At 40.6% G+C, this 26,677-nt stretch overlaps 1 protein-coding gene across 1 annotated transcript in view; it reads right to left on the bottom strand.

Moving 5' to 3' along the window:
* Positions 1-26,677, bottom strand: part of MALRD1 (MAM and LDL receptor class A domain containing 1) — a 450,886-nt gene that overhangs the window by 212,898 nt on the left and 211,311 nt on the right. The window contains 2 exon segments of the mRNA XM_074946044.1: positions 15,846-16,134; positions 20,519-20,766. Of these exon segments, the coding sequence (XP_074802145.1) occupies positions 15,846-16,134; positions 20,519-20,766 (537 nt within the window).

Genomic DNA, 26,677 nt, shown 5'->3' with positions numbered 1-26,677 from the left:
TTTAGTAAGAGGAAAAAAGCAGTATTGATGGATGCATCTGGGTGGTAAAATGCTGGTGTTGGTTAACTTACATGAAACAGTCTTTCTTTAGTTCAGATTTCAGCTACATTAAAGTCTGAGAGAACTCAAAGCTATTCTATAAAGCAAAATAGATTAAACAAGAAAGGAAAGGTTGGATGGCTATGGATTCTTTTAATCCCATTTATTTCCATCATCTTGGGGTTTTATTAACTATTCAAATTATTATTATTAGGGTGGTCAAGTGTTGAAAATAATTGTGATTAATTGTGCGATAAAAAAATTATCATGATTTATCGCACAATTAATCGCGTTGTTAAACATTAACGGAATACCATTTATTTAAATATTTTTGATGTTTTCTACATTTTTGAATATATTGATTTCAATTACAACACAAAATACAAAGTGTACAGGGCTCACTTTATATTTATTTTTATTATAAGTATCTGCACTGTAAAAATAAAAGAAATAGTATTTTTCAATTCACCTCATACAAATACTGTAGTGAAATCTCTTTATCATGAAAGTTGAACTTACAAATGTAGAATTACGTACAAAAAATAACTGCATTGAAAAATAAAACGATGTAAAACTTTAAAGCCTACAAGTCCACTCAGTCCTGCTTCAACCAATCACTCAGACAAACAAACTTGGTTACAGAAGATGATGCTATTTTGTAGGAGATAATGCTGCCCGCTTCTTGTTTACAATCTCCCCTGAAAGCAAGAACAGGTGTTTGCATGGCACCGTTGTAGCCGGCGTTGCAGATGGGCTAAATATTCATACGTCCCTTCACCTTCAACCACCTTTCCATAGGACATACGTCCATGCTGATGATGGCTTCTGCTCAATAATGATCCACAGCAGTGCGGAACAATGCATGTTCATTTTCATCATCTGAGTCAGATGCCACCACCATAAGGTTGATTTTCTTTTTTGGTGTTTCGGGTTCTGTAGTTTCCACATCTGAGTGTTGCTCTTTTAAGACTTCTGAAAGCATGCTCCACACCTCGTCCCTCTGAGATTTTGGAAGACGCTTCTGATTCTTAAACATTAGGTCAAGTGCTGTAGCTATTTTTAGAAATCTCACATTGGTACCTTCTTTGCATTTTGTCAAATCTGCTCTGAAAGTGTTCTTAAAACAAACATGTGCTGGGTCATCATCCGAGACTGCTATAACATGAAATATATGGCAGAACGTGGGTAAAACAGAACAGGAGACATACAATTACCACCCCTCGCCCCCCAAGGAGTTCAGTCACAAATTTAATTAACACATTATTTTTTAACGATCATCATCAGCATGGAAGCATATCCTCTGGAATGGTGGCTGAAGCATGAAGGGGCATACAAATGTTTAGCATATCTGGCACATAAATACTTTGCAACGCCGGCTACAAAAGTGCCATGTGAATGCCTGTTCTCACTTTCAGGTGACATTGTAAATAAGAAGCAGGCAGCAGCATCTCCTGTAAAAGTTAACAGACTTGTTTGTCTTAGCGATTGGCTGAACAAGAAGTAGGACTGAGTGAACTTGTAGGTTCTGAAGTTTTACATTGTTTTGTTTTTGAGAACAGTTATGTAACAAAAAAAATCTACATTTGTAAGTTGCACTTTCATGATAAAGAGATTGCACTACAGTACTTGTATGAGGTGAATTGAAAAATACTATCTCTTTGTTTATCATTTTTACAGTTAAATATCTGTAATAAAAATAATATAACGTGAGCACTGTACACTTTGTTTTCTGTGTTGTAAGAGAAATCAATATATTTGAAAATGTAGAAAAAATCCAAAAAATTTAATTCCAATTGCTATTCTATTGTTTAACAGTGCGATTAATCGCGATTATTTTTTTGAGTTAATCACGCGAGTTAACTGTGATTAATTGACAGCCCTAATTATTATTATTACTTCCAGAATTGAACTGAGTAGCAAATTTAATCTTTTAGCTCAGTTGTCAATGCTGATCTGTGGCTCCACAGTATCTAGAAACATGCTGTGTGAGAAGCTCCAGCCCTAGCCTGAGGTGATACAAAGCATTTCCCCAAACCTCTTCTGTCCCTCTCCTTGTATGAATCTGGCCCAGATGTCCTCAAGTGGGAATTACCATGATACCAGTTATAATTGAGCATCAATTCTGAGTCTGATTCCTTGATTCTCATTCTGCATTCCTGAATATGTCACTCTTAAAAATTATTAGCTGCAGCATGTGCAGTATCTATGCTGGGAGCAGCTTCACTGTTGTGCAGTGGACAAGAATGGTGGTGTCGGGCAGGCCTCCAGAACAACAAAAGGTCTGCTCAGAGAGGCAGAGACTAAGGACCTATTCCAAAACCCATTAAAGTCAAAGGGCTCCAAGGGGCCACAGTATCTTAGGAGGCTTGGGAAGCTCTCATTATCCTTGGTCTTAGATTTGTTCATGTTGGACAGATATCCCCAGTAAGATCATTCAGTGGCTTTACTATGGTAGCAAAATTCTTCACAAATTTCCGGTAGCAGATTTAGATAGTAGCCGCTAAATCTTAGGAAGGTCTTGAGCTCTGTAATTACGTGGGTGCGGCCATATAGTGAGCCCTTTTATTTTATCTGGATTAATACTTGCACCCTCTTGAGACACAATGTGACCCACGTATTTGCCTGCTGTTCTACAGAACTGGCATTTATCAATTGAAAGCTTCAGTCCTGACGCTTCCAACTCATCTAGCACTTTTAGAAGTGGGACATGCATTCAAACGGATAGAAACCTAAAAGCACAGATAAACTCTGTCTTCTCCTTATCTTCTTCTCCCAGAGGTATCTGATAGTATCCACTTCAAAGATTCAACACAGAGAATCACTGCCTCCCCAGCAAACAGTCCAAGCCATCTTGTACTCATAGCATGGTCTACTGGTCAACTACAGTGTGCCTATTTAGGGTTCGGTAGTCAATATACATCCCGATTTTCCCACTCTTCTTAGGGACTACCACAATAATAATGAAGGTGTATGGGCTGTGGGATTCTTCGACAATGCCATCTGCAAGCAGCTGAAGATAAGGCTGCACATCCTCCATCTCTGAGAGAGCAATCTTCCTAGATCGCTCCCTGAAGGGTCCTGAGTCTTGTAGTCTGATGATGTATCCCATTCCCTTTGCACATCTCAGATCCTACTCATGCAGTGAGAATACCTTGGACCTTTCACAAAGTTCGCTCCTTAGGCAATTCCTCCCATCCTCAGGCAATGGTGAATCCCCAAAGTCAAACCTTGCAGGGTCTATCATTATACACTGGGCTTCACACTGTGGTTCCATGATGGTTTGGGGCTCAGAGAGGTCTGCTATCTTCTGCCTTTGTTTCACTACAATATCACAGCCTGTTTCATTAGCAATCGGTATAGTCACCTTTCCGGGGGTAAGATTATGTACCTCCTGGGGATCAGTGCACTGTTCCTTCAGGGAGCCCTCCTTCTGTCAGCTGCTCTACCATTGCTCACGTCCTTTTACTGCCTTTTAGGCAAGTAGCCATGGCAGGCACTTCTCTCTCGGTTCTTGCAGGCACCACTAAAGGGGTCATGCCCATGTACCTCAGTGCTCCCATTGGTAGCTCAGATATCTCCTTTTTAGCGTTGATATCTCTATAGGCTGCAGCACAAAGCCTGTGGATCATCAGGTGTTTACATACTGGTCAGCAGCTTGCCGTTTGCAGTAATCAGCAAGTACCTTGGAGATACGTGAGTTGGTCCCTATCAGCACAGACACATTAGTGACTGCTTTAGGGTGGGGCATAGTAGTGCAGTGGTGTCCACTTCTTCTCTTACTACACTTCTCTGGAAAGTCCAGGAGCACTATGACATACCCTCTGTGGAGAATAACCTTAACTTATGATATGGGTTTGACTCAGGATGGGGCTACACAACCTTTTCCAATGCTTGCTCCAGAGCATTTGCCCTTAAATTAGGTGAGCCTGCAGCCCCCAGGCCTGGGGCTGTTGGGTCAAGGCCCAACAAACCCGGCATATCAGCCAGAGTGTTTCCCTCTTTCCTTAAGAGGGCCGACATTTCCTTTAACAATTCTATATCTGAGGCAGGAGCCAGCAGGGACTGGCTTCCAGCACTACCAGCTTCCATGGGGCATCTGCCACTGCTAGCTCACTTGGAACTTGTAAAGCTTCCATAGCCACGAACGACTCACAGAGTGCTACAAAGGCACCATCCTCACTCGTAAACATGTGCCCACACATTCTGCACTTGCTCAGGCATTCTGTGGCTGCCGGTAAAGCAGATTCTATTGAGCCCTCATTGAATGCCTCAGGTATCCCTGTTACTATAAGCACCAATCCTCTAACATGTATACAGCCATTATACAGACTGTGATTTCCCAAAAATATAACATTGTTTCCCCCAAATTAATGGCTTATTCAAAATAAGCTTGTGAAGGGCGCTCAACCAGGGATCTCGGACAAGCCCCCCCAAAATGTAACCTGTTAGGTGGTGTCGGCAGCAACAAGGGCCAGCTTCAATATCGAGCGATACCTCATAACAATACAAAACTGAACCGGCTCAAGCCCCCCCACAGTAATCTGGGAAAATTAAACACCACCACTGGGTGCCTCCCACTGGCAAACACTGAGTCTATGTATAACAAAACTTTTATTAACAGAGAAAGGAAGCCCAGCATTAATTTGGGAAAACAACGCAACCATGATTCAAAAGCATGTGACCATAAGCAAACACCTACTCCACAATACACTGGGTAGTGTCCTTTGCCTCAGTTTCCCACCTTGCACTGTGAAACTCCAACAAATGAATGTCCCTTTAGCCCACCACTGTCCTTTCCCTCCATTGCACCTAACAGTTGGTTGTGTTTGGTCAGAGAGACAGATCGTTCAGAGGTGTGTTCACATGGGTTCACCTCCCACCCTGAAAGGTGGGGATGTCAAGCAGTGCCGCTGCTGATGCAGCTGGCTCACTGTTGCTGCTGTTATCTCTGCCGTCACGACTATCTCGGCTGCCCCTCAGGTCTGCCCTCACTGTCGCTGCTGCTGCTTGCCGCTCACTGCCACTTCTGCGACGCCATGTTCTGAGATTCCGCCACTCAACCCAGCTCTTCGTGATTTCACTGCGTACCTGGGAACCTCACCAGTAGTGCCGCCTACACATTTTTCTTTCACTGCAACACTGTCCCCACACCAGGTCTAAAGCTTAACCCCCTAGGCCTGCTCAGTGATTTTAGATTTAGTAATGAGTGGCCAGAAACAAGGACTCTCAATTGAGTCCAATTATCTCTGTCTTTAAACACTACAGAGGTTAGTGTCAAATGATGTCTAGGAGTCTTTAAGCAGGGTCCACACCACCCTGTAGGAACGCCAATCCCCACCCCTCTCTGCTTGACTGTGACCTGGCATCCCTACCTCCTGCTTAGCAAGTGAGGTTAAGTTTAGGGTGATCAGCACAGCAGCACAGGCTAAGTACAATTCTGCCACCGTTTACTCATACAATAAGGATAACAACATTTCACTACCCCGGCATTCAATGCTAAAGTGAATTGTAACCCACCGCCAGCAAAAATTGATCACTTCGGCAAAGCTGCTCTGTTTGCTGAACACCAAGATAAGAATAGTGTGTCTATGGAAATATGGTCTGACCGTGAAGTCTTTTCCCTCAGCTCCTCATTAGATATCAGGGGAAGCTCATTCATTCCCTGCTTTCACATACATGTAGTTCATCTACACTAGAGATTTTTTGCACTAGTATCTACAATGGTTCAAATGCCAGCCAAATGTGATGCACTAGTATAAAACAGGGCTAGCACTTCCTTTGGTTTCAAATCAGCTACACTGGCACAAGAATCCCTCAGGTAGACAAGCCCTGCATGTGAGCAACTGAGCATCTAGTAGGGAGGCAGTTGATCTAGCTATTTCCATGAATCTTAATTAAAATATGCTCCATACTATAGCTTCATTATCTCTGTGTGTCAGTAGTTAGTAGTATCCATAGGCACCTACAAGCCCAAAAATGGGATTGGGGGCTCCCATTTTATTGGGTGCTGTACAAAACAGAAACATGTCAATCCCCGCCATGAAAGGCTTATATGTGATGTTTTCATGGCTATCTGTTTGCAGGTACCACAGTAAATATACTGTGGGACAATTTATGGCTGGCTCTCAGAAGGTGCATTACAGTGGGGAAGGGGCACTCTTCCTCACTTTTCCAGTCCATCCATGCAGAGGCAGACTTTAGATACAGGATCTGGAGAACCCAGTGGGAGAAGAGAGTTAGTGCTGCCAGCAAAACTAGTGGCCCCAGAAAGGATTGGGCTGGATGCTGACATGGTCTATTCACTATGCCCCCCAGTGCTGACAGAGCTGTATTGGCAGAGCAGTGCTGTTTATGCCGTTCCAAAAGTGTAGCAACAGCTACTCCCCAGTGGGGTCCCCCTGCATTAGTGGAGGCATTGTGGGTTTTAAAGCCATGATGACTCCCACAACCACCTACCAGACAGTATCCCTGCTCCCTCAGCAGACCATTGCCTCAGAGGAATCATGAGTTTGCCCCATGCATGCACACAAATTAATACAAGCTCCTTAAATGTGCTTTGTTAACTGCAGTTTTTCAAAGACCATTCAATTTCAAAGTTACTGCCTTGAGGAGTAATTCCTCCTGACCTGTCACATACTTTGATGTCAGAGGTGTGACACATTTCCCTTCAATGTATCTCTGGATGCCCAAGGGCCAAGATACTTATCTGGTACTAAAGTTCTTTGACAAAGAGAAAAATGAGTGCTGACTGTGCCACATTTCAAAGGGCTACAGATGACATTAATCATATTCTATTGTCCCGCTCTCAAAGCCTTAATTAATTATGGGTCAAACCATGTTCTGATCTCACGATAGATCTGAATGTTCTTTCATTCTTACATTTAATGTATTAGATCCAAGAATGACTAACCACAGCAGTTTCATTCTTTAGACTTATTTTTACAAGGTAATGTGTGACTCTGTGTGTGTGTGTGTGTGTGTGTGTGTGTGTGTGTGTGTGTGTGTGTGTGTGTGTGTGTGTGTGTGTGTGTATATAAATATAAAAAGAAGGAGAACATGATGGAGTGCTGTGTCGTTAAAGTTTTATCAGCATGTGACTGGGGTGACCACATTACTCACAAGTGGTCAAACCACATGTGAATCATGCTGGTCATCCCAATTAAGTGCCAGTCAGGTCTTTATACCACACCATGCTATCATGCATTGTGCACCCACCACTTGCCTTACAGTAAAACTATTTTTAAGATGTTTGAGTATATTAAAAACATATTGCCACAATTTTTCATATCACTGTTCAGCTTGGCTCCCTTCGATGCTACATGCAAAAATGTACAGGTCTCAGCATGAGATAAAATTACAACAAATATTAGAATCCTTTAAAAGTGAACTAAAGGAGCTTTTCCATATATACCAGTGTCTCAGTTTTAAAGCCCGCTGTATTGTGACTTAATAGCAAATTCTGTGCCCCTCTGGTAAGAAGAGAATCTCCTGTTTCTAGCCCTAACGGGTCATGAACTATTGCTTCCTAAACCTGCCACTGATCCTGAACTAACATTGATGTCCAGAGCAATTTCAGAGGGGGCATTCCAGAGCTGAGGGAAAGAAGGAAACAGTTTAGATGGGAGATTGTTTTGTGTTTTGTTTTAAGTGACAGGTGTTCTGAGTTCAAGTGGTGCTAAAAAAGAACAAACATTGTCTCGGGGTAAATGCCAATAAGATTGTAGATCTATCTGTGAGACTTCAACTGCCTTTGAATTTATTTAAAAAAATACAATACACATATGGAATGAAATAACTGGATCCAAAATTATGTATGTTTTAATTAATGCAACAAGCTAAACTGATGTAATGAGACATAGTTGGAGCTTGGCTGGAGAAGATATACGAGGGTCTGAAAAGTATGAAATTCCAGGCAACATAGGTAGCTTGCACTCCTTGCTATAGGAGAGAATTGCCTTCAGAACACTTTACCAAGGTATTAAATGAGTTGTTGAGCGTATAATCAGTCTTGGATCACTTACGCTGAGGACTGTTATAGTGTGAAGCTACAACAATAACCCACTCATTCTACATTACTTCCACATTCTTCTATTTTTCTAAGTACAGGAAAAATCTTGTCTTAGTTTCAGGAGGTGGCATTGTATTATGTACAGCAGATGACTTTAAACCTGCTACTGTATTATTACAGTACCTACAACATCTCTATTAAGTTATCAACTTTAATCTCTTGTGCCCATCCTCATTCCCTACCTTACTCTTCTCCTTAACCTCTCACTCTCCTCTGGCTCGTCCCCTCACAATACAAACATGCTTTAGTCTCTCCCACCTTAAAAAAAACCCAGCCCATTCAGTGAGTTTAGAGATGAAAGAGAGATGAGCTGTTTACAATTCCGTTCTGGAGCTTCTCTCCTCCAAATCAATCCTAGGCCCTCTCCAATCCAGCTTCCAACCCTTGCATTGTCCTGAAACTGCTCTTGCCAAAGTCTCTATTGACCTCTTTCTAGCTAAAGCTCTGTATCAGTACTCCATCCTCATCCTCCTTGACCTGTCAGCCACCTTTGGCACCATCACCTTTGGTTCCTCTTCTTGAAATCCTGTCCTCCCTGGGCTTCTGCGTCTCTGTCCTGGTTCTCCTCTTACATCTCTAATAGCTCTTTCAGCATGTCCTTCAGAGGACCCTCCTCATCTCTCCTCCAACTCTCTATGGGGGTTCCCTTCTTTTCTCCCTCTCTACCTTAACTCTGGATGAGCTCATCTACAAAGACAAATTCCACTACCATCACTATGCAGATGGTTCACAGTTCTATTTCTCTACTTCAGATCAGTCTCCTTCTGTTCAAATTAAAATCTCAGTCTGTCTCTCTGACCTCTCCTTGTGGATGTCTAGCTGCCAGCTCAAGCTCAACATGGCTAAAACAGAGCACCTAATCTTCTCCCCAAAGACCTCTCCACCCCCTCCTTTCTTGATCACGGTGGATGGCATCAAGACCCTTCCTGTCACTCAAGCCCATAATTTATGCATCATCTTTGACTCAGACCTCTTGCTTGGTCCTCACATCCAGGCTATATCTAATTCTTGCCCATTTTCTCTGCATAATATCTCTGAGAGATGACCTTTCCTATCCATCCACATTGCTAAAACTCTTGTCCAGGTTCTCATCATCTTGCATCTTGATTATGGCAACATCTCTCTCTCTCTCTCTGGCCTTGAAAAATGCAACCTTGCCCTACTCCTACCCATTCAGAATAATTTTCCTAGCCTGTCACTTTGACCATGTCATCTCTCTCTTTGCATTCCTCTTCCTTCTCTATTGCATCTAACATAAGCTGCTTGTATTCACTTACATAGCTCTTCATAGTCAATCTCCGCTATTCATCTATCATCTTTCAGTCACAACTGAGGTGTCAATGCTTGCCTCTGATTGGCCTATGTTGCCAGCTTCCATTGCCTATTTGTTAAATTTTCAGATAAGCACCTTTCTGCTTTTTCCCCTGCTACTCCACAAGCTTGGGAGGAGCTCCAATGAACATCCCGAAAACTACCTCATTATCCACTTTCAATTCCTCCTCTAAACTCTTTCCTATGATGTATATGAAAAACTTGACAACAGTTAGGCTGCTGGTGCACAGAGACCACAATTGGTTAAGCTGCCCAATACTGTTTCATTGTTTACTTGTTCTTCCCCATCTTGTCTTGCCATTTTATAAGCTCTTTGGGGAAGGGAACGCCTTTTTGTTCTGCGTCTGTACAGTGCCTAGCACAGTGGGGTCCTGGTCTATGACTAGGGTGCCTAGGCACTACGGTAACACAAATAAATAATAATAACAACAATTAATAGATGAAAATGCAAAATGGGTCACTCTAACTCTAAGATCTATTAATATTCCACCAAATGGAAATTCCATTTAATTTAATTCCACCAAATATTAATTCCACCAAATTTAATAAAATGGAAAGGTCCTCAACCTTTTCTGCAGCCATTATTTGGCTGTGCAGGGGAGTGACCTCTGTTGACCTCCCCTACTCAGCCCAGCTATAGTGGAAATAGAACAGGGGACACTTGCCTGATATGGCCCTGTGACACGGTGCCTACACTGTGGGCTGAGGAAACCATGCCCCCTTCACTCAACTAGGCATGCTCCAAGTGCACTGGTATAAAAGGGAGCAGCTCATCTCAGCTGTGGCTGACTGCTTGGGAGGAAGGATGTATGCTGCTGTCTCCAGCCAAGGATCAGCCGAAGCCTGAGGCCATGGGAACTGGAGATGCTGCAACCCAGGTAGACTCCAAGGTATCTATGGAGACCTTGCTGAGTCCAGAGTCACAGGGGACTTTCAGACCAGAGAACTGGGAGATAAAGGAGATGCCAAGACCGTGACAGCAAGAATGATGGTAGGAAGCAGCCCAGGGGAATTTGATAGGGGCCCAGCTAGTGAACTGGAATTTTGAGCCAGTGTGGTTTGGTCAGACCCCCTACCCCACCCACTGACTCAGTAGCACATGCCCCTGCCCTGGGCTGGGGTCTGGTAGAGAGGGAGGGCCTTGACCCCCTACCCAGGCTGCCACCCCCCTTTCTTGTGTGTGGCAGCCCCCATCCTGACTGACTCTGGCTGCTTGGTCTTACTGTCCTGTCTCACCAGGGTGAATTTACTGACTGGCCACTAGGCCTTACTTCCCTGCTATGGGGGGTGAACCTATGGACTCTGGCCGCTAGGCCTTACTGCTGTCTCACTGGGGTAAATTTACTGACTGTTGCCATTAGGCCTTACTGCCCTGCTGACAGAAGCAAATTTACTGACTGTAGCTACTAGACCTTACTGCCCTGTTAAGAGGGGCAAATCTATTGGCTCTGGCCATTGAACTGCATTGCCCAGCTATTAGGGGAGAGTACAGTGACTTTGGCCATTAGGCCTCCTTACCATACTAAGAAAGGTGAGTCTATTGACTTGGATTTAGGAGTGTAATGGGGCGCACTCACCACGCACTGGATAGTCTCCCTGTGAGCAAAAGGGCAGAGAGGGATGAACTACGGGAAGAACCTTAGCTCGACTCCCCCCAGTCTCCTCTTGAACTGGCCAGGCACATAGTGGGGAGTAGGCTACTCCAGAAAAGGGGACGAACGCTCCAGAGCAAAGGCAGAGCAGGGGAGTCACAACCCTTTTCCAGGGCTGCTCCAGAAGTGCTGCAGCTATGTGCTGCCCCTTACCCAAGGCAGACTGTACATTTCAAATCCAGCCCACAGCAAAGAAAGCCACAGTGGAAGGAGTAAGTAGTGTTGCCTTCCTACACAGGCTACCATGGTAGAGTGTGAACAGCTCCAGATACTACAATAGCCATCATTATTCATACAGTGAAGAGGTGATAAGCAGTGCCCTGAAATGAGGCTTGATTGTTTCTGAGCCTCAACACTCTAAGCAGCTCTCAGTGACTTGCCAATCTGGGGTGGTTGCTAAGCAGCGCCATGCGGACAGGCAGTTAATCAGCAGTCCATGACAATGCTTTCAAAATGACTTTTTTTTTTTGAGTTGTCAAACTCTCTCCTCCATCCTTTAAATATTACTGCATATTTACCAAGGAGAGAAACAGCAACGGGAAATTCAGAGTTTAAATACTTAGAAGACTAGTACCTTGTTATAGAATTATACCTCTGTTCTCTTTTAAAATTAGCCGCTGTAACTATCTGTCTCCAGGTATTGACATGTGGGGAACAGGGGCCCCCTCCACCCCCTTGCCTGTCATCTATACTGTCCTCCCTCCCACTCCAGGTTGCAGCACATGAGGCGTTCTCAAACAGACAGACAAAAGAGAGGTTCTTTCCCTTATGAGAGAGAGGAATTGGGAGGGAAAAAAAAAGGCAAAGGTGGCCTGCCTTTCAGACAGTCTTTCTGGAGTCAGCTCTATGAGCTTGGTCTATGGGGTTCTATTGCCCCTTAGTGGGTCTATCACCAGCCCTTCCTCTTGGGGCGTACTGCTTTGCAGCTGGTCCATGCAGCGTCAGGAGTGATGACGCCTGTGATTGTCTTTCTCAGTTGCCCTGTTTCTGTTAGCAGTCTCCGAGGTGGAGCAACTCTCCTCCTGTTCTATCAAATGGCATCCTCCATGTGCATTTGGAGGCCAGACAGTCCTGGGTCCTGCAATGCATTCTTTGCATACACAGACAACACACCACTGGTCTTTATAAAATTAAACCTATGGAAACAAGACTAAATGCCTCAGTCTTGGTTTATCCCAATTGCACTGTTTCAGGTGCTGCTTTGTTTCCCTCTGCCCAGCATCAATGGGTATCAATGGGTCCAAATCCCTGCAACTAATTCCATCCCCATAACTGTCCATAATGCAGCAAAAAGCATGGCTTAATAGCAGGTCTAGCCTGGGACCTTTGGAAATCAGAGTTTAAATCTCTGGTCAGGATAAATGGATATTCTGTAGGTGAGAAAACGCAAATATATTTACATAAACTCTAAACATAATGTCAGCTAAGATGAATCCTAAGATGAATCCTAACACCCCATACTGTTACTTTGAAATTGCTGTGAACATCTGAAGTTGTACCCATTACATCCTGGATATATCATGCAAAGGAATGGGTCCCTCATGGCTTTTTCTTAGGCTTTAATAACTTTTGTTTGATAGAAGTATTTTTGAACAGCCTTTCACCATCAAAAGCAAAGCTTTTAACGTTTCAAATGTTGCCACAGGGACTCGCATCTACTGTAAATGCAGCAGGTCCAGAAACACCAGAGAGTACAGAATTAGAAACCTCAGCAAATGCACTTCTTGGGCCCAAATTAGTATCAGGTTTTTTACTTTTCAAGTATTGATCTTGTCTGTAATGAAGGCCACGGAGTCTGGGCTGTGATTGAAGTGAGCAGTGAATGGCATGGATTGTAAGGATTTGATGAGGTATTAAGGATATATTTTGAAAGCATTGCACACCCTGGGACAAATTCTGACCTGGATGCACTGTGCAAGATGGAGTTTCCAGCCCAGCTTGACTCAGTGCCTAAAGTGTGGTAGATGAAATTCTGAAGACGAAAACCATCCTTTAGCAGCAGCCACATAGTGAGTTTCTGTGTTTCTATAGGCTTTTCCATGGTATTGATCAGTGTAGTGTCTGTGCACCTCAAACAAATTAATGGACTCCTCACAATACTCTTAACACAATACTCTTTCTTAACTTTCTTTTACACAATACTCTTAACACAATACCTTAATTTTATTGATTGGGAACAGAGACAAAAGAGATTAAGTAAATATCAAAGTTCATACACAAGAAGTCTAAGGTAGAACCAGAAAAAATCTCTCCCCAAAATTCTACTCTATTAACTTTACCAGAAAACCCAATCTACCTCTCCCCGGTGCAGAGTCCATGACCTGCCTGCTACCACCAGGAGTGGCCATGAGAGCACTGGGAAGTGACACTGGGGGAGGAGGAGGAGGAGGCATCTCCCCAGACTTCCTGGTGTGGGTAGCAGAATCTCCACAACTGAGTGACAATTAGGATGGGCCTTTAAGCAAGGGACCATAGTGTCATTGTGATTTAAGATTTCCTCCTGTCACCAGGCAGTCAAGTGGCATGTAGATGCCATAGCTTCCAAGGGCTCACCCTCAGCCCCTAACTGACAGGAGTCATTTTGTTCCACACGCTGGCCCTAATCTCTCATCTTTTTGTGTATAGTTGCTTTGTAGAAGTTATTGCAGCCTAGATATGGATGAAAAATGTTAAAATAATTTCTGTAAATACGTCTGAGTTGTGTTTGTTTCCCCACCCAATCAAAGTTTAAATTAAAAAATTAATTGCACAATCAAAAATGTTGGAGAATTTTGACCAGTTCTGTCTCAGCCTGGGGAGATAGAAAGTAACAGAATTTTTGTACACGTGCCATCTGTAATTTTCAAAATGATTGTGTAGGTAAACGGAATAGAATACCTTCATGAAGAGAAACAAAGAACTTTCCTAATGGTTGTTAATGGTCCAATCCAGTTTAACAGAAACAACTACATTTTACATCTTTTGTTCCAATTAATTTGTTGTTGATGTTGCATCAGAGGTCATATGATTTCAATGAACCCTATGGAGTAATGGCAAATGTCAACTACCATCTTTCTGTACCTAATGGCAATTACTATCTCATTGCAACCAATCTCAGTCATTGATAATGCTAGCCACTCTGTCATTGTGTCCACAGAACCCATGGCAGTTAGCATGAACTATATATATAGGGAAGGGGACAGTAAGAGGGATAGAAATTAGAGATGACTGGAGGATGACAGTTCTGTTTTGCAGCAACATTTGAGATTTCAAAATCGCTTTGATTTTCCATTGGAACACAATCAAAACATTTTGACCATTTTTGTAAAAACCAAATTGTCAGTAGTTTTTAGCTTGAAACCTGAGCTTTTTGATTCAGGAAGCAAGAGTGTGTTCGTGTCTGGCTAGGGCACTGGCTGAGATCTGGGAGACCAAGGTTCAAGTCCCTGCTGTCTTGGAGTCAGAGTGATATAGGATGAAACTCTCTGCTCTGACACAGGCAGAATCCCAGGCTAATGCTCTCACCCTCAGGCTACAGAGTGTCTCCTGTCTCACCCCCCAACCCCGATGAAAACTTCATTGAAACCAATATGTTTCAGCAAAACAGGATATTTTGATATTTCATTTAATCTAGAGAATTCTGACCAGCTCTAGTATGGATATTATGCTGAAGATCAGAATCACAGGGCCTTTTAGAAACAAAAATGTTTCCTCACCCAAAGAGAAGAAAGAGGAAAGCGAATCCAAACCATCAACCATTAGAAAAATACCATTCTCTAGGAAAAGTATAGAGTTTCTGCAACAGCCAAGCCTAGACTGTTTTAAACTGTTTGTCATAATTTTCAAGTAGTTATATAATTTGATGGTAACTACTATGGTTATGGAAAGAACAAATGTGAAACAAAAGATCAATAAAATAAGAATTACAGCTTATTGTATCCCAATTCACTGTCTCAACGAGGCTTTCTGAAAACAGATTTAGGAAAATAACAGGATCCCAATTCAATGGAAACCCATTATAAACGCCTTCCCTTCAAAAGATACAAAATCCTGAGAGTCCTATACCGCCCTCAAGCCATGGCAAAAATCCCAATGAGAGCTGCATATTCATAGATTGCATCTGAGAGCTTAGCTGCCAAAAGCTGTCTAAAAAACAGGAAGAGCTTTTCCTGACACACGGGTTATGAATCACTCTCAATCAAAATTGATGAAAATTAAGGGTTAGCGTCTGACTTAAATTTCAGTTCATGCTGGAAGCTGTGTGTTGATTGGTGGCACACTAATTACAGTGGGAGCATATGCTGGAGTAGCAGCTCTGTCACCCTTGCAACAGTTCTTCTGGCAAGTGTGCAGGGAAGGGGGTTTGCCCTCTTCCTCTTGTCTCATATGTACCAAGGAGGTGCTAGCAGGGAGCTGTACCGATACTCCCCATTGGCATTCTGCCCACTCTTTGCATATGGGTCTAGGGAAGCAAGCCCCTTGCACTCTTTGTCCTTTCACACTTGATTTTTCAAGTGAATATTCCCGCTGACTTAAATGGGACCACTCCTGTGAGTTTGTCCTGCTCAGGATGAGTATGTCATGTAGATTCAGGTCAGTGATTTACTTTTCCAAACAGCTCTTCTATGCAATACTTTAGTCAACATACTAAAGAGCTACATCAAATTATATTCATTTCTGACCATTAAAAAACCCAAACAGAAAAATCAAAGCAAAGCTTGTTTGCTACTCTGAGCAATTTCACAGCATCAGATTCTGGAAAGTCTATTTAATACCTGTTGAAGGTGGTGCTGTGGGTTCTGCTGATAAGTCAGGTGATGGCAAACATTCCTTGGTGAATGTGATGTCATCAAGTGCTATGTCGCCCCTGTAGCCTTTCCCAACTTGCCCTTCAAAGGTGATCTGAAAGTCCTCATCTGCATCCAGAAGCACCAGTTTTCTCTGCCAGAAGTTTCCCTGGTTTCCAGTTAGGTGGAGTAGGATTTTGTCTTGGTTTGATGCTGTCACCTGATAGATGGTTAATGATCCAATGTTCACACCATGCATATGGTAATAAAATAATATCTGCAACCAAGAGTAATGACATTAAATACTCAGTAGAGAAAATTATGTATACTCTGTCATTATAATTATCCTAAATTTTCACTACAGAAGCATCCTCAGTTCTCAGAAGAGGATCAAAATTGGTAAATCATTCATTATCCAGGGTTTTAATTAAACACAAGGAAAAATATCATTAACAGTAATCTGTAGAACTATTCCTTCAGTAAACTAATGAAAGCTATTTTGGAAGCCAACATTTCAGGGCTTATAGAGCTGCTGGTAGACTTCTTCTGAGCAAATTTCACATTTAAATTTAAAACTCTGAAAACTGATGACACAGCAGAGGCAGGGAGCAATGTATAAACAATGTCCGTTAGCATATGCGGAGTATCTTGAATCACTCAAGTGTGACTCTTCTCAGGCTAATTATGGTGTTGTTGCTGGACTCTGAAGTGCCTCACCTGCACAGAGCTCTTTCCTATCCTAGTATGATTGCTTCAGAGTGAGCCTCTACCAAGAGACAGTAGGGAAAATAGAAGGACTCATAAGTAAAAAGAGACAAACAGAATATTGAACATGATGACTGTGCTCAAGTAGGATAACAGTAGATAAAGTACAAGGAAGAACCACAGTGAAGGGAAGATGTTGTCATCACCTGTGAAGCATTTATTCTTATACTTTGTTCTCTTTCAACCAGATTCTAGTCCATGACATAATTTTACCTCTCACTCCACGACTGCTTAGTCTCCTTAACAGACTCTTGTGACGGATTTATCAAAGACGTCTTAAAATAAATTACAACTATGAGTTCGATATTTTCAACTAATATCCTGGTACTGCAGTAAAACTTGATGGTCTATAATTTATGGGATCATCTTGGCACTTGACAAAACATAGACTCAACTCTCACTATCCTTCAGTTCTCTGGTAGACCAACTGATTTTAATGACAGATTACATAGAATACCTACCATAAAGTTGTGTTCCTTTCTATTAGCATCACTTTCTGCTTTTTGAAGGATACTGTTTTGGCTCGACTATATCTTGCCTTTTAACCACACTTTTTTTCCCCCTTGCTTTCTGCCTCCTTTTACATTTAGCAATTTGCATATCTTCTGTAGTTGAAATGGTGAGTGCATTGAAGTCAATGGGAGTTTTGCTATGGCTCTAATGTGTATACTTAAGTAGCTTCTGCACTGACTCCAAGGAATGTAGACTCATCTTCATTGCTAAGAAACAAGAAAATGGATCTACACTGGTGCAGTCCTGGGTCTTGAAACAGGTATTTTTGTGGAACATAAGATTTTGTATATCAGATGAATACACTGGTCAACTGAGATTGGAATCTGAATCTCATGGTGGCATCAACTGTAAATGGTATCCCCATTCCCACCGTAATATATATGTAGCTAAATATGCAATTCTGTGCATGAGAGAGAACCCTCCTGATCCCTACAGGCAATCAATGTACTCTGTGAAACACAAGATTTTATCATCCTTATTTCATTATATTCTTTATTCCATTCCATGTCTACTTTGCCTCTCAACCACTGATGCTCACCAGCACTTCTGAGCATCAAAATACAGTTGGCTACAGTTTACAAAGCCAGCCAGCCATGTGTGCATGCCAATATGATTCAAACCTGAGTTCTCTTGAAGAACTTGTATAAAAGGAAACTTCAAAACTGCAGAGATGTTCAAAAAAGTGCTTGAAAAGTGTCAAACCTGGTTTTGACTGTTTCAAAATAGGAAAAAGGTCTTCTGCCTAAAGATTAAAGGTATTTCCAAATACCTGATAAACACATTTATTCATGAAAAAGCTAACTGTTGCCAGCTGTGACCCTCCTCCATTCTTTTGGCACTTAATATACAGTATAAATCAATATTCATACAATGGACCATTTATCATTAGTTATTCTATATTTCTTCAAAGCATATTTTATTGTTTACACATAGATGTTAAAAGGAGTGGGACTATGAGTCTGAGAGCATAATGAAAGAGGATTTAGACAGAGACATCTTCCAATATGGGGGAAGATTTTTTTTCAATATATCTTTTTTCAGAAGGCTGTTAGGAAACTGATTTGAAAACATAAGTTCATGGCCCAGAATTTCCAAGTTAAATGTTTAATGGTTAGTTTATTTTTTCTCTATTGACAAACTGATTTACTCATGTTATATTAGTATAATAAAATCTGATCATCTTTGTTTAACATTTCCTGAATTTCTTATCTATAAAGGGTTTGGGATTTGACAAGATAGAGAAAGTGAAATAAAGTGATCTGGAAAACATCAAACCAACCAAAACTATTAAAAGTAAATTCCCCAAATCACTATTACTTCTCTTTTTCTATATGAACTACCTGAGTAAGGGGTTAAAGTTTGAGCTGAGGTTCCATCTGAAAATTCAGTAAATCTATTTAGAAATGTGTTTGGAACTGAGGCAGTCTAATCCAAAGAGTAGCTCTGCATCTGTACACTCAGAGGATCTCAATCAGCTCAAATCAAAAGCTCTTTAAAAATCAAATTTAAATTGTCAGCATCAAGAAGATTTCCGATAGTTACTCTCCTGACATGTCTAGTTTCTATATGGAATCAAACTAAGATAAAGTAGCTGTATTGGTGTAAATCAGCAAAACAGAATGAATCACCGCAAAATTCTAATATAAAAAATGAAACACCCTCTTTTACAGGTTAAAATGAAAAAAAAAAAAGATAAAATTTGTGCAACCAGGCAGGCATTGGTATCGTCTTCAATCAAGGGACTGGAACTCAAGTTCCTATATGAGGATGGATTAAGAATTTCAGCCATATAATTAGTAGTGGAGATACTTCAAGGTGATGGGGGGAGGAGGAGTGGTTGTCTTGAGATCAGAACAGCAAAGAACTGCTGAGCAGGTGTACATGTAAATGGATAAATTGAAAAGGTTGACACTTCTACTAGTAAGCTGGGTAGATATTTACATGCTAACAGTGATTTACTCTATCTTGCATTTATGAATTGAAATTATATTTCCTGAATGCTCGCTTTTAAACTCAAGATTCACTAGATTCCTTCCCCTAACTTTCAGGGCTGTACACAGTTTAGGCTTCTCTTACCTCTGCCCACATCTCCTTTTATCTTTCACCTTGTCTTTACTCCACCCAAAATGCTAAATTAACTTTACCCCTTAATCTCCTGTCTTTTATCTTGGCCTTCTTCAACACCACCCTCTATGCCTGGAAACCCCTTCCCAGCTGTGCCTTCAAACTTCCATTGCCTCCTCCTTTGAATGTCTCATAAAAATATTTCTTACAAAGGCCTCAAATCCTTATTCCTCCAGTAGTTTTATGCATGCATGCTCATGTGTGCAAGTTTGGGTGCATGAAAGAAGGCAGGAGTTAAATACTGGAGGAGGAAGAAGGAAAGACAATGGTAAACAAAATTATTTTTGCTAGTGAAAATACATAGAGTTGGCAATATTTATGTTTGATTCGGGAGTAGGGTTTATTATTTAAATAGGTAAGTGGATGTGTTATGCATGCATTACCAATTAGGTTAGCAAGAATGCTTTAATAATAGACTCTTTCAATAGACTACGTTAATCAGTCATGTGACAACCCCATTTATCTGCACACTGTAAAACCTTATAAATTGTAGAAAACAGGAGTAAATGCGTGGAAAAATACAGTATACAAATAGAGCAAGTAATACTATAAAAACATTTCCCCCCCAAAATTCCAGAAATCCCTTTCTAGTGTATTGTGACTGCAGGAGCCACAGGCATATCTGTTTTAAGCCACTGGGTTAAGAAGATACAAAACAGCAGTTTAGCAAAGAAGGCAGAGGATGCACTGAAACTAGACAGCCTTTCAATCCATTTTTTCCAAATGTCTACCAGGCTCTCTTTGGAACCAATGACAAAAATGTGCTGTAGCACTTCAATAAATAAAACTTTACTCTTCCCTAGTTTCTGATAGATCAGTGAGAAGAATCTTATCATGTATTCGTCCATTTCCAGTCACACTCCCTTGTATCCAGTTGTTAATGTACCTCTATTCAATTTCTCCATTAAAGCACAAAGCAGATATATGCAGGTTTTTCAGTGCTTTTGTTACATAAGCTTTTTCTAAGACACCCACTGAATAGACAATATCTGCTTCTACTACTGACTACTTCCAAATCTGCCAGAGTACTTAATTTATCAACAGAAGTCATTCTTCTTTGATATTCTGCACCGTGAGAAACAAAATGGTTGTTTGGTAATTGATTTCAAGGTCAACACAGGATCAGGATCATAATGTCTGTAGAACACTCCAGTTTTCTTTAAGAAACATGTTACTGATTATCCGTCACATTAGTGATTATTACTTTGAAGCATTCTACAAATCAAGCTCATACCTCCCAGTATTATGCCTTGACATACCTTGCAGTTTTTGCTCCTTCTGCTTAGCTTGGGACTGAAAATCCTGGCCTTCTGCTCCGGCAACTGAGGGAATGAGCTCTTTATGAAGATGTAATGACCAGATGGCCCTTGCAAGGTATGATCAGCAGCTGGTCCAGGGCCAGATTTCAGGATGCTGCCAGTTCTTAGATTCCAATCAAAGTCATCATTCTGATCCTGCTCCCAGGCACAAAGATCAAATTCAAAATCACAGTACCCCATGGATGTACCTGAGAAAAATAAAATATACTGTGTAAAAATATGGCTAGATCCAAAGAACCAGCTTATAACCAAATAGACAAACAAGTGATTTATCTACATCCTCACAAAGAAAAAAACATGGACTTGTTTTATTAATGAGTCTTTTTAATAGACAAGTGGTTGGTATACTATCATAAAAAGACGGCTGATAATTAGATAATTTTAAAAGGATTTCTGATTACCAAACAGCCTCTGTCCTTTAATTCTAGCTTATTTTCTCTAACCATTTGCTCTCAGTAAGAATTAACACACACATTTTAATGGGCAATATGCAAATAGAGATGCTTATAACTGAACATTATTTTATATCTATACATAAAGCTGTCAAAGTCTGATTATATTTATATGTGTAAAATGCATGTTTGATACTTCCTGTACAGTTTTTTCACAAGTTTCAAGTACTTAGATTTTTGTAAAGTGCTAAATTGATCAACATTTTAAGTCAGATATTCTTATAAGTTTATGTTGACAGAATTACAATATTCTAAGAGTTTTAGCTAGATTTTCTTATAATTTGCTGATAATTACAAACCTGAACCAAAGCTCACTAAAGTTAATGGCCGTTTTTATATTTACTTCAGTAGGGTTTGGATTAAGCCTCAAATAATTCTTCTTGTTGTTGCTAGAAAGAACATATTTTGAAGCTAAATTCTTAAATCAGGATGGGTCATTTGGTTTGACAAAAGAAGAACTCCCAAAAGCCTTCTCTTAAAGTACAAACAGAACCTGAGCCTTTTCAGAGGTCTGATAGTGTTCAACATCTAAAAGGTAGCTGTATTTAAGTGCCATCTGTTTAGAAGTCTCAGGAGAGAGGCCAACAATTCTTCAAGCCCTAGAGACGGGCTTGACCCAAAACAACACGGCCAAACACTCCCAAAATTTCTCTACTGGAAATGTAAGTGTCTGTGAAAAAGAAGCAAGGAAAATTCAAAAATTATCAATGAAAATTCAAGCAAAATGTGTTTATTTTCCTGACAATTTTTGTTTGTGAATATAGTGTAGACTTGAATAATAACTAAAAAGTCTATGTTGTGCTAAAAGGATTAGCACATAGTCATACAAAACATAAAAATAACTTTGAGTTATGAGTAACTGGCCAACAAAATTCATAAGGCTACTGCAGCCACTATGTCTGTCCCTGTTCATTTCATTGAGTTTTAAGACTCCCACACTTGCTAAATCCATCTCTCTTTAGTAAAGCACTTATGTACATGCTCAAGCTCCTTTCATATAGAAGCATGTTTTTCTGAATCAGGACCTGAAACTATACTGATATTTAATATACCAACTAATGCTACACATATTATATGTAAAATCCCCTTTGCAAGTACCTCTATGTTGAACTGTGAACCAAGAGATATAAAGACAAAGCCAACCTGTTGCTTCTGGAGTAATGGAACAGGGCTAGTGAATTAGCTAGTTATCAGTTTGACAACAGTTGAATAATTAAGAAATAAACTATTTTATATTAGGAATGTTAGGCATGTGATCAAAATTATACTGGCCACACATGACCTACATGAAACACCTGTATCAAAAGAGGTAATTAAATAGAGCAAAAGCTAACCTATTTCTAAGCTAATGTCCCTTTCTAGTCTGAGAATTTCTGAAAAATTACAATTTCAATCTTACAACTGGGGAAATGAAAACTTAATTCTGAAGTATATTGTTAGCTGGCAAAAGTAACGAGCAAGATGCTTTGGAGAATTTCAGTTGGCAAACTGATGCTCTATGATGATTGTTTTGCCAGCATTTCAATGTAAATTAAAGCTTTGGGGCCTTTATTATATATATAGGTATTATACATATAATAAAGGCCCCGAAGCATATATATATAATGAAGCAATTTGAAATGGGTCATTCTTCCAGTAAAAATGGAGTAGAAAACTAAAAACTCAGATTACAGTTGAACTGCTTAGTGATACTGCCATATTCCTTTTCACAAAACTACTTTACTTATGAGCAATAAGGTCTCTCTTTATCAGACAAGATGTGCAGATCTTCTCTTCCCAAAACTGCACCCTTACCCAGGAAACTTATAGCCAAGGTTCCACCTGCTTCCTGGGGCTCTCCACCCACATGTTTCATGTTGGGAGGGTGGTACCAGGTTCTAAGCCCTGCTTTCCTCCCCAGCCTCTGAACTAAGATGTGGGGAGGCTTCACAGGGGTGGTGGTTTTATTTCCCTCCTGGACATAGAGCCAGGTGCAATCTGGGCCCTAACAATTCATTTACTAAATTGACAGAAGTATTGTTTTCTTAGGGTGAAATTCATTCCTACAAACACAGTGGGACACCAAGTTACCAAGATTTGGTAGGGAATTCACTGTGGGAGAGAATAGAAATGGAATTCATTTCACCCAACTCCAAAGGCAGGTCAGAGGGTGGCTGTGCAGCCCCTCCAGTGGCACTCGTCCAGCCTCTGGGCTCAGAAAAACACTGCTGCCCTTCTGAGTCTCTTTCAGAAGGATATGCATACAGTAAACATGTATCCTGCTTTTAGCCCACTTCCAGTAGGCACTTCCACATCAGCTTATTCAGAGCTGGTTCAGAGATCCCCTCTGGTGCACAGTAAGCCTCAGTGTACAATAAAGATGCCTGCAGTTTCCTAACACTGTTGTAATAATGCTGCAATATATTCTGCTGTGATGACGCCATTCTGTGGTTACTATACTCCTGTGTAATTACACTAACAAAGCAGTACTAATGATACACTCCAACATATTACAATATTTGAAGAACAATAGCTGTGACAAATTTAATCAGCTATAGAATGACCAGTGCTTATCATATTAGATGCCTGATAAAAGCTGTGCCCTGATCATTCTTTCAGCAGCAATCTGCAGGGATCAATCCCAGATATTTGAAAGAGCTGACTGTCCCCAGAGTAGCCTTAGTCTGCCCGCTAACACTTGTAGTACCTGATCTGCTTTCCAGCACAAATATCCAAAGTTAAAAATCCATCCTCTATAAAGTGTTGTAAACAAAAACTCCCTTTATGATAAGACACACCTCTGTACAAAAGTAAATCCTTTATCCACAAGACGGGTTCACATACTGAACAACATACTAGCAATAGTGTCTCAGAAGCATCATCCTTTAGAGCACTGTTACATTAACTGTCTTTGTGGGTATTGCCTTGTAATATTGCTCTGTTAATGTTTTGGGTCATCATGGATTTTGCAGAGATTATGGGCCAGATTCCCCCAGTCTGGAGCAGAAAGGTGTAAAACCACAAATTTCGGAAGCAGTCTGGCTCTCTGCATTCAGGGGAGGCAGTGGTATCTAGAGTTATGGCCAGGGATCCATAAAAGCCCATCACTGAAAGCTACTAAACAGATGTGCTGAATCAGCATACCCTTCAGGCTTCCTGCCCCCACTCCCATCCTTGGTGAGCACTACCAATTTCTGGTTTTCTACACTTGAACCCTGCAGACTTTCCTCCTCTAAGGACTCCACAGAAGCCAGCACAGACCTAAGACTTCTGGGGCAGTCTTTTTCAAACAGTCATTTGCAGCTTAGCATTTGGTGAAGGGATCCTTCTCTGGTGGCTCCACAGAATGAACAATTGTGACAAACAGTCGCGGGTGGGAGCGGGAGGGCGGTATCCTTTAATGGCTCTCTGTTATGAGGCAGACTACAGAATGAAAAAAAATGGAAACAGTACTTTTCTGGGGTAAATTAGGATAGACTTTACCACGACATAAAACTGGAAAAAAGCTCACAGTTGAAGAAAGGTCATCCTTAGGTCAAGCCTGGATTATGACATGAAAAGAAAACCCTTGTTATTGTCCATGAGAAGGTTTGAATAGGATATACATACCATAAAACTAAGTATTGTAATGGTAATGGGCACCAACATCTTTTGTAACCATAAATATTTACAGAAAAAGCAATATCAAAGTCAAATATCTGGATTGCTTTTCTTTTTACTTAAGTTTATGTTTCATATTTATGAGAATTTTCTTCTGCCAAGCCACATCAACAGCCAATCCAAAACCATCAGTCCCAAGTATTACTGACAGAATGACCACCTAAATCTGGTTTACACAGAACAAGAGTTTCACCATGAACTGAGAGATGCGAAATCTTGAGGATAAATTGCAGAGTGCATAAGCATGTACTAATCTGATACTTCTGGTGATCTGAAAGAATGAGTCAAAATGAGTTTTGTGATCTCAGCATATAGCCTAGTGGATACTTTTCTTCAGCACAAAACCACTAATCTACCATGCTTGGCAGTCTCCATTGTGAGTCGAAACTGGGATTGCACAGGAAATCATGTTAACATTCACGGAGACAAGTTTGTCGGGAAGACTGTATAGCATCTGTCTACCTTATATCGCTTATGTGTAGGCTCAAACCCAAGCTATAAAGGCCCCACTTTCACTGCTATCAAATTCACTGCCAATTTTTTTCCCCATACAAAAACCTATTAGACTGTAAATTTGAGCAGTCAGCAATATTAGGGTTTGATTTATATTTCTGTCTCTAGAATGGAAATGGAGTCAACCAAATGCATAACTTATTTTGTACTATTTAAATGAGTACACAGAATTAGAAATATAGGTACATCTTTTCTGTTCTTTTCTTTTGGGAAATTTGCCTTGAAAAAACAGACTAATCTTTATTTATCATCATCATCCAAGGTAAGATAAAGACTCAGGACACAAGCCACAACTTTTATATGCCATTTCAACTGATTTTTCACCGTATTCACAAAGGTGAATGCTTTCTTCAATAAATGTTTTTAGACATTGTCTCATCCTGTTTGTGCAGTACTGATTAACCTGTAGCTGGTAAGCTTATGTCTTTGATCTGGTAACCAAATTTTAAAATATAAGAAGGGACTATTAAAAGTTATGGAGTCACAGAAATTTATTGAGAGCAGAAGCGAGCTGATCAACTATTTATTGCATGCTGAAGATTAGATTTGACTACATGGTCCTTCAGTTAGTTCAAAGGAAAATTAAACTATGATGCACACATCTGCTGTTCACTTTAGTGACCAAGATTTTAACGAGTGAGGTGGCTGCAGTTTATGTATTTTTAAAAGCATTTTTTAAAGATGATTTCACGAAAAACAACTGAAGTCTCCAGATTCTAGCTCCAGTCTCTAAGAATTTCATCTGTTAACATTCAGTGCTGTGAAGAGAAGAGGATGTGAAAAGGAGGCTTGGAGCCACTGTTACCAGAGCAAGTCACATTAGAATATGTCACAGAAATAATGTCCTCAGGGGACAGGGGAACACACAGGAGACATTTCTGTCCATTGTTCTCTTGTTGGCAAATTATAGCTAGCTGTTCTCTAATTTTTGCATTGAAAAAGTATCAGAAAATGGAAGGAAAAACTAGTACGCTCTAGCACCTATTAAATTCAAGAAAAAAACCACTAAGAAAAAACAAAATACCACATACATTGTTCAGGCAACATATATGTTGCAAAGTACAATGACAAGGAAATGTAAAGCTAAGTTAAGTTGACCATTTTGCCAAGTCTGTGTTTTATGGTGATACTATGGGTCAGACTCTGAAACTCTTATTGAATGTCTCTTGGAATAAGGTGTTACTAAACCAATGGAATGGGATCATAAGCTTGCTCTACATATTTAACAGTTGCATGGAATTGGGCCATATGTCTAATGAACACTGCTATAGAAACTTTAGGGCTGATTCTGGCCCTGCTCTCTCAATTTGCGCCATTCCAGTGTTTACATCCAGTGACTTTTTGGAATTCCTTCTTTTTAGAGTAAATTAGGAACGTTCCATCCAAGTGTCTCCGATCTGTTTGTTTTGACAGACAATGTGCTTTCCACAAAAGAAATTTTCTGCGGGAATATTTCAATTTTGCCAAAATGTTTCAACTTTTCTGTCAGGAAAAT

This window comes from Natator depressus, chromosome 2 (genome assembly GCF_965152275.1).
Source record: "Natator depressus isolate rNatDep1 chromosome 2, rNatDep2.hap1, whole genome shotgun sequence".
Classification (NCBI taxonomy): Eukaryota; Metazoa; Chordata; order Testudines; family Cheloniidae; genus Natator; species Natator depressus.
The sequence above is the reverse complement of the archived record's forward strand: the minus strand, read 5'-3'. Positions and strand labels throughout refer to the sequence as shown.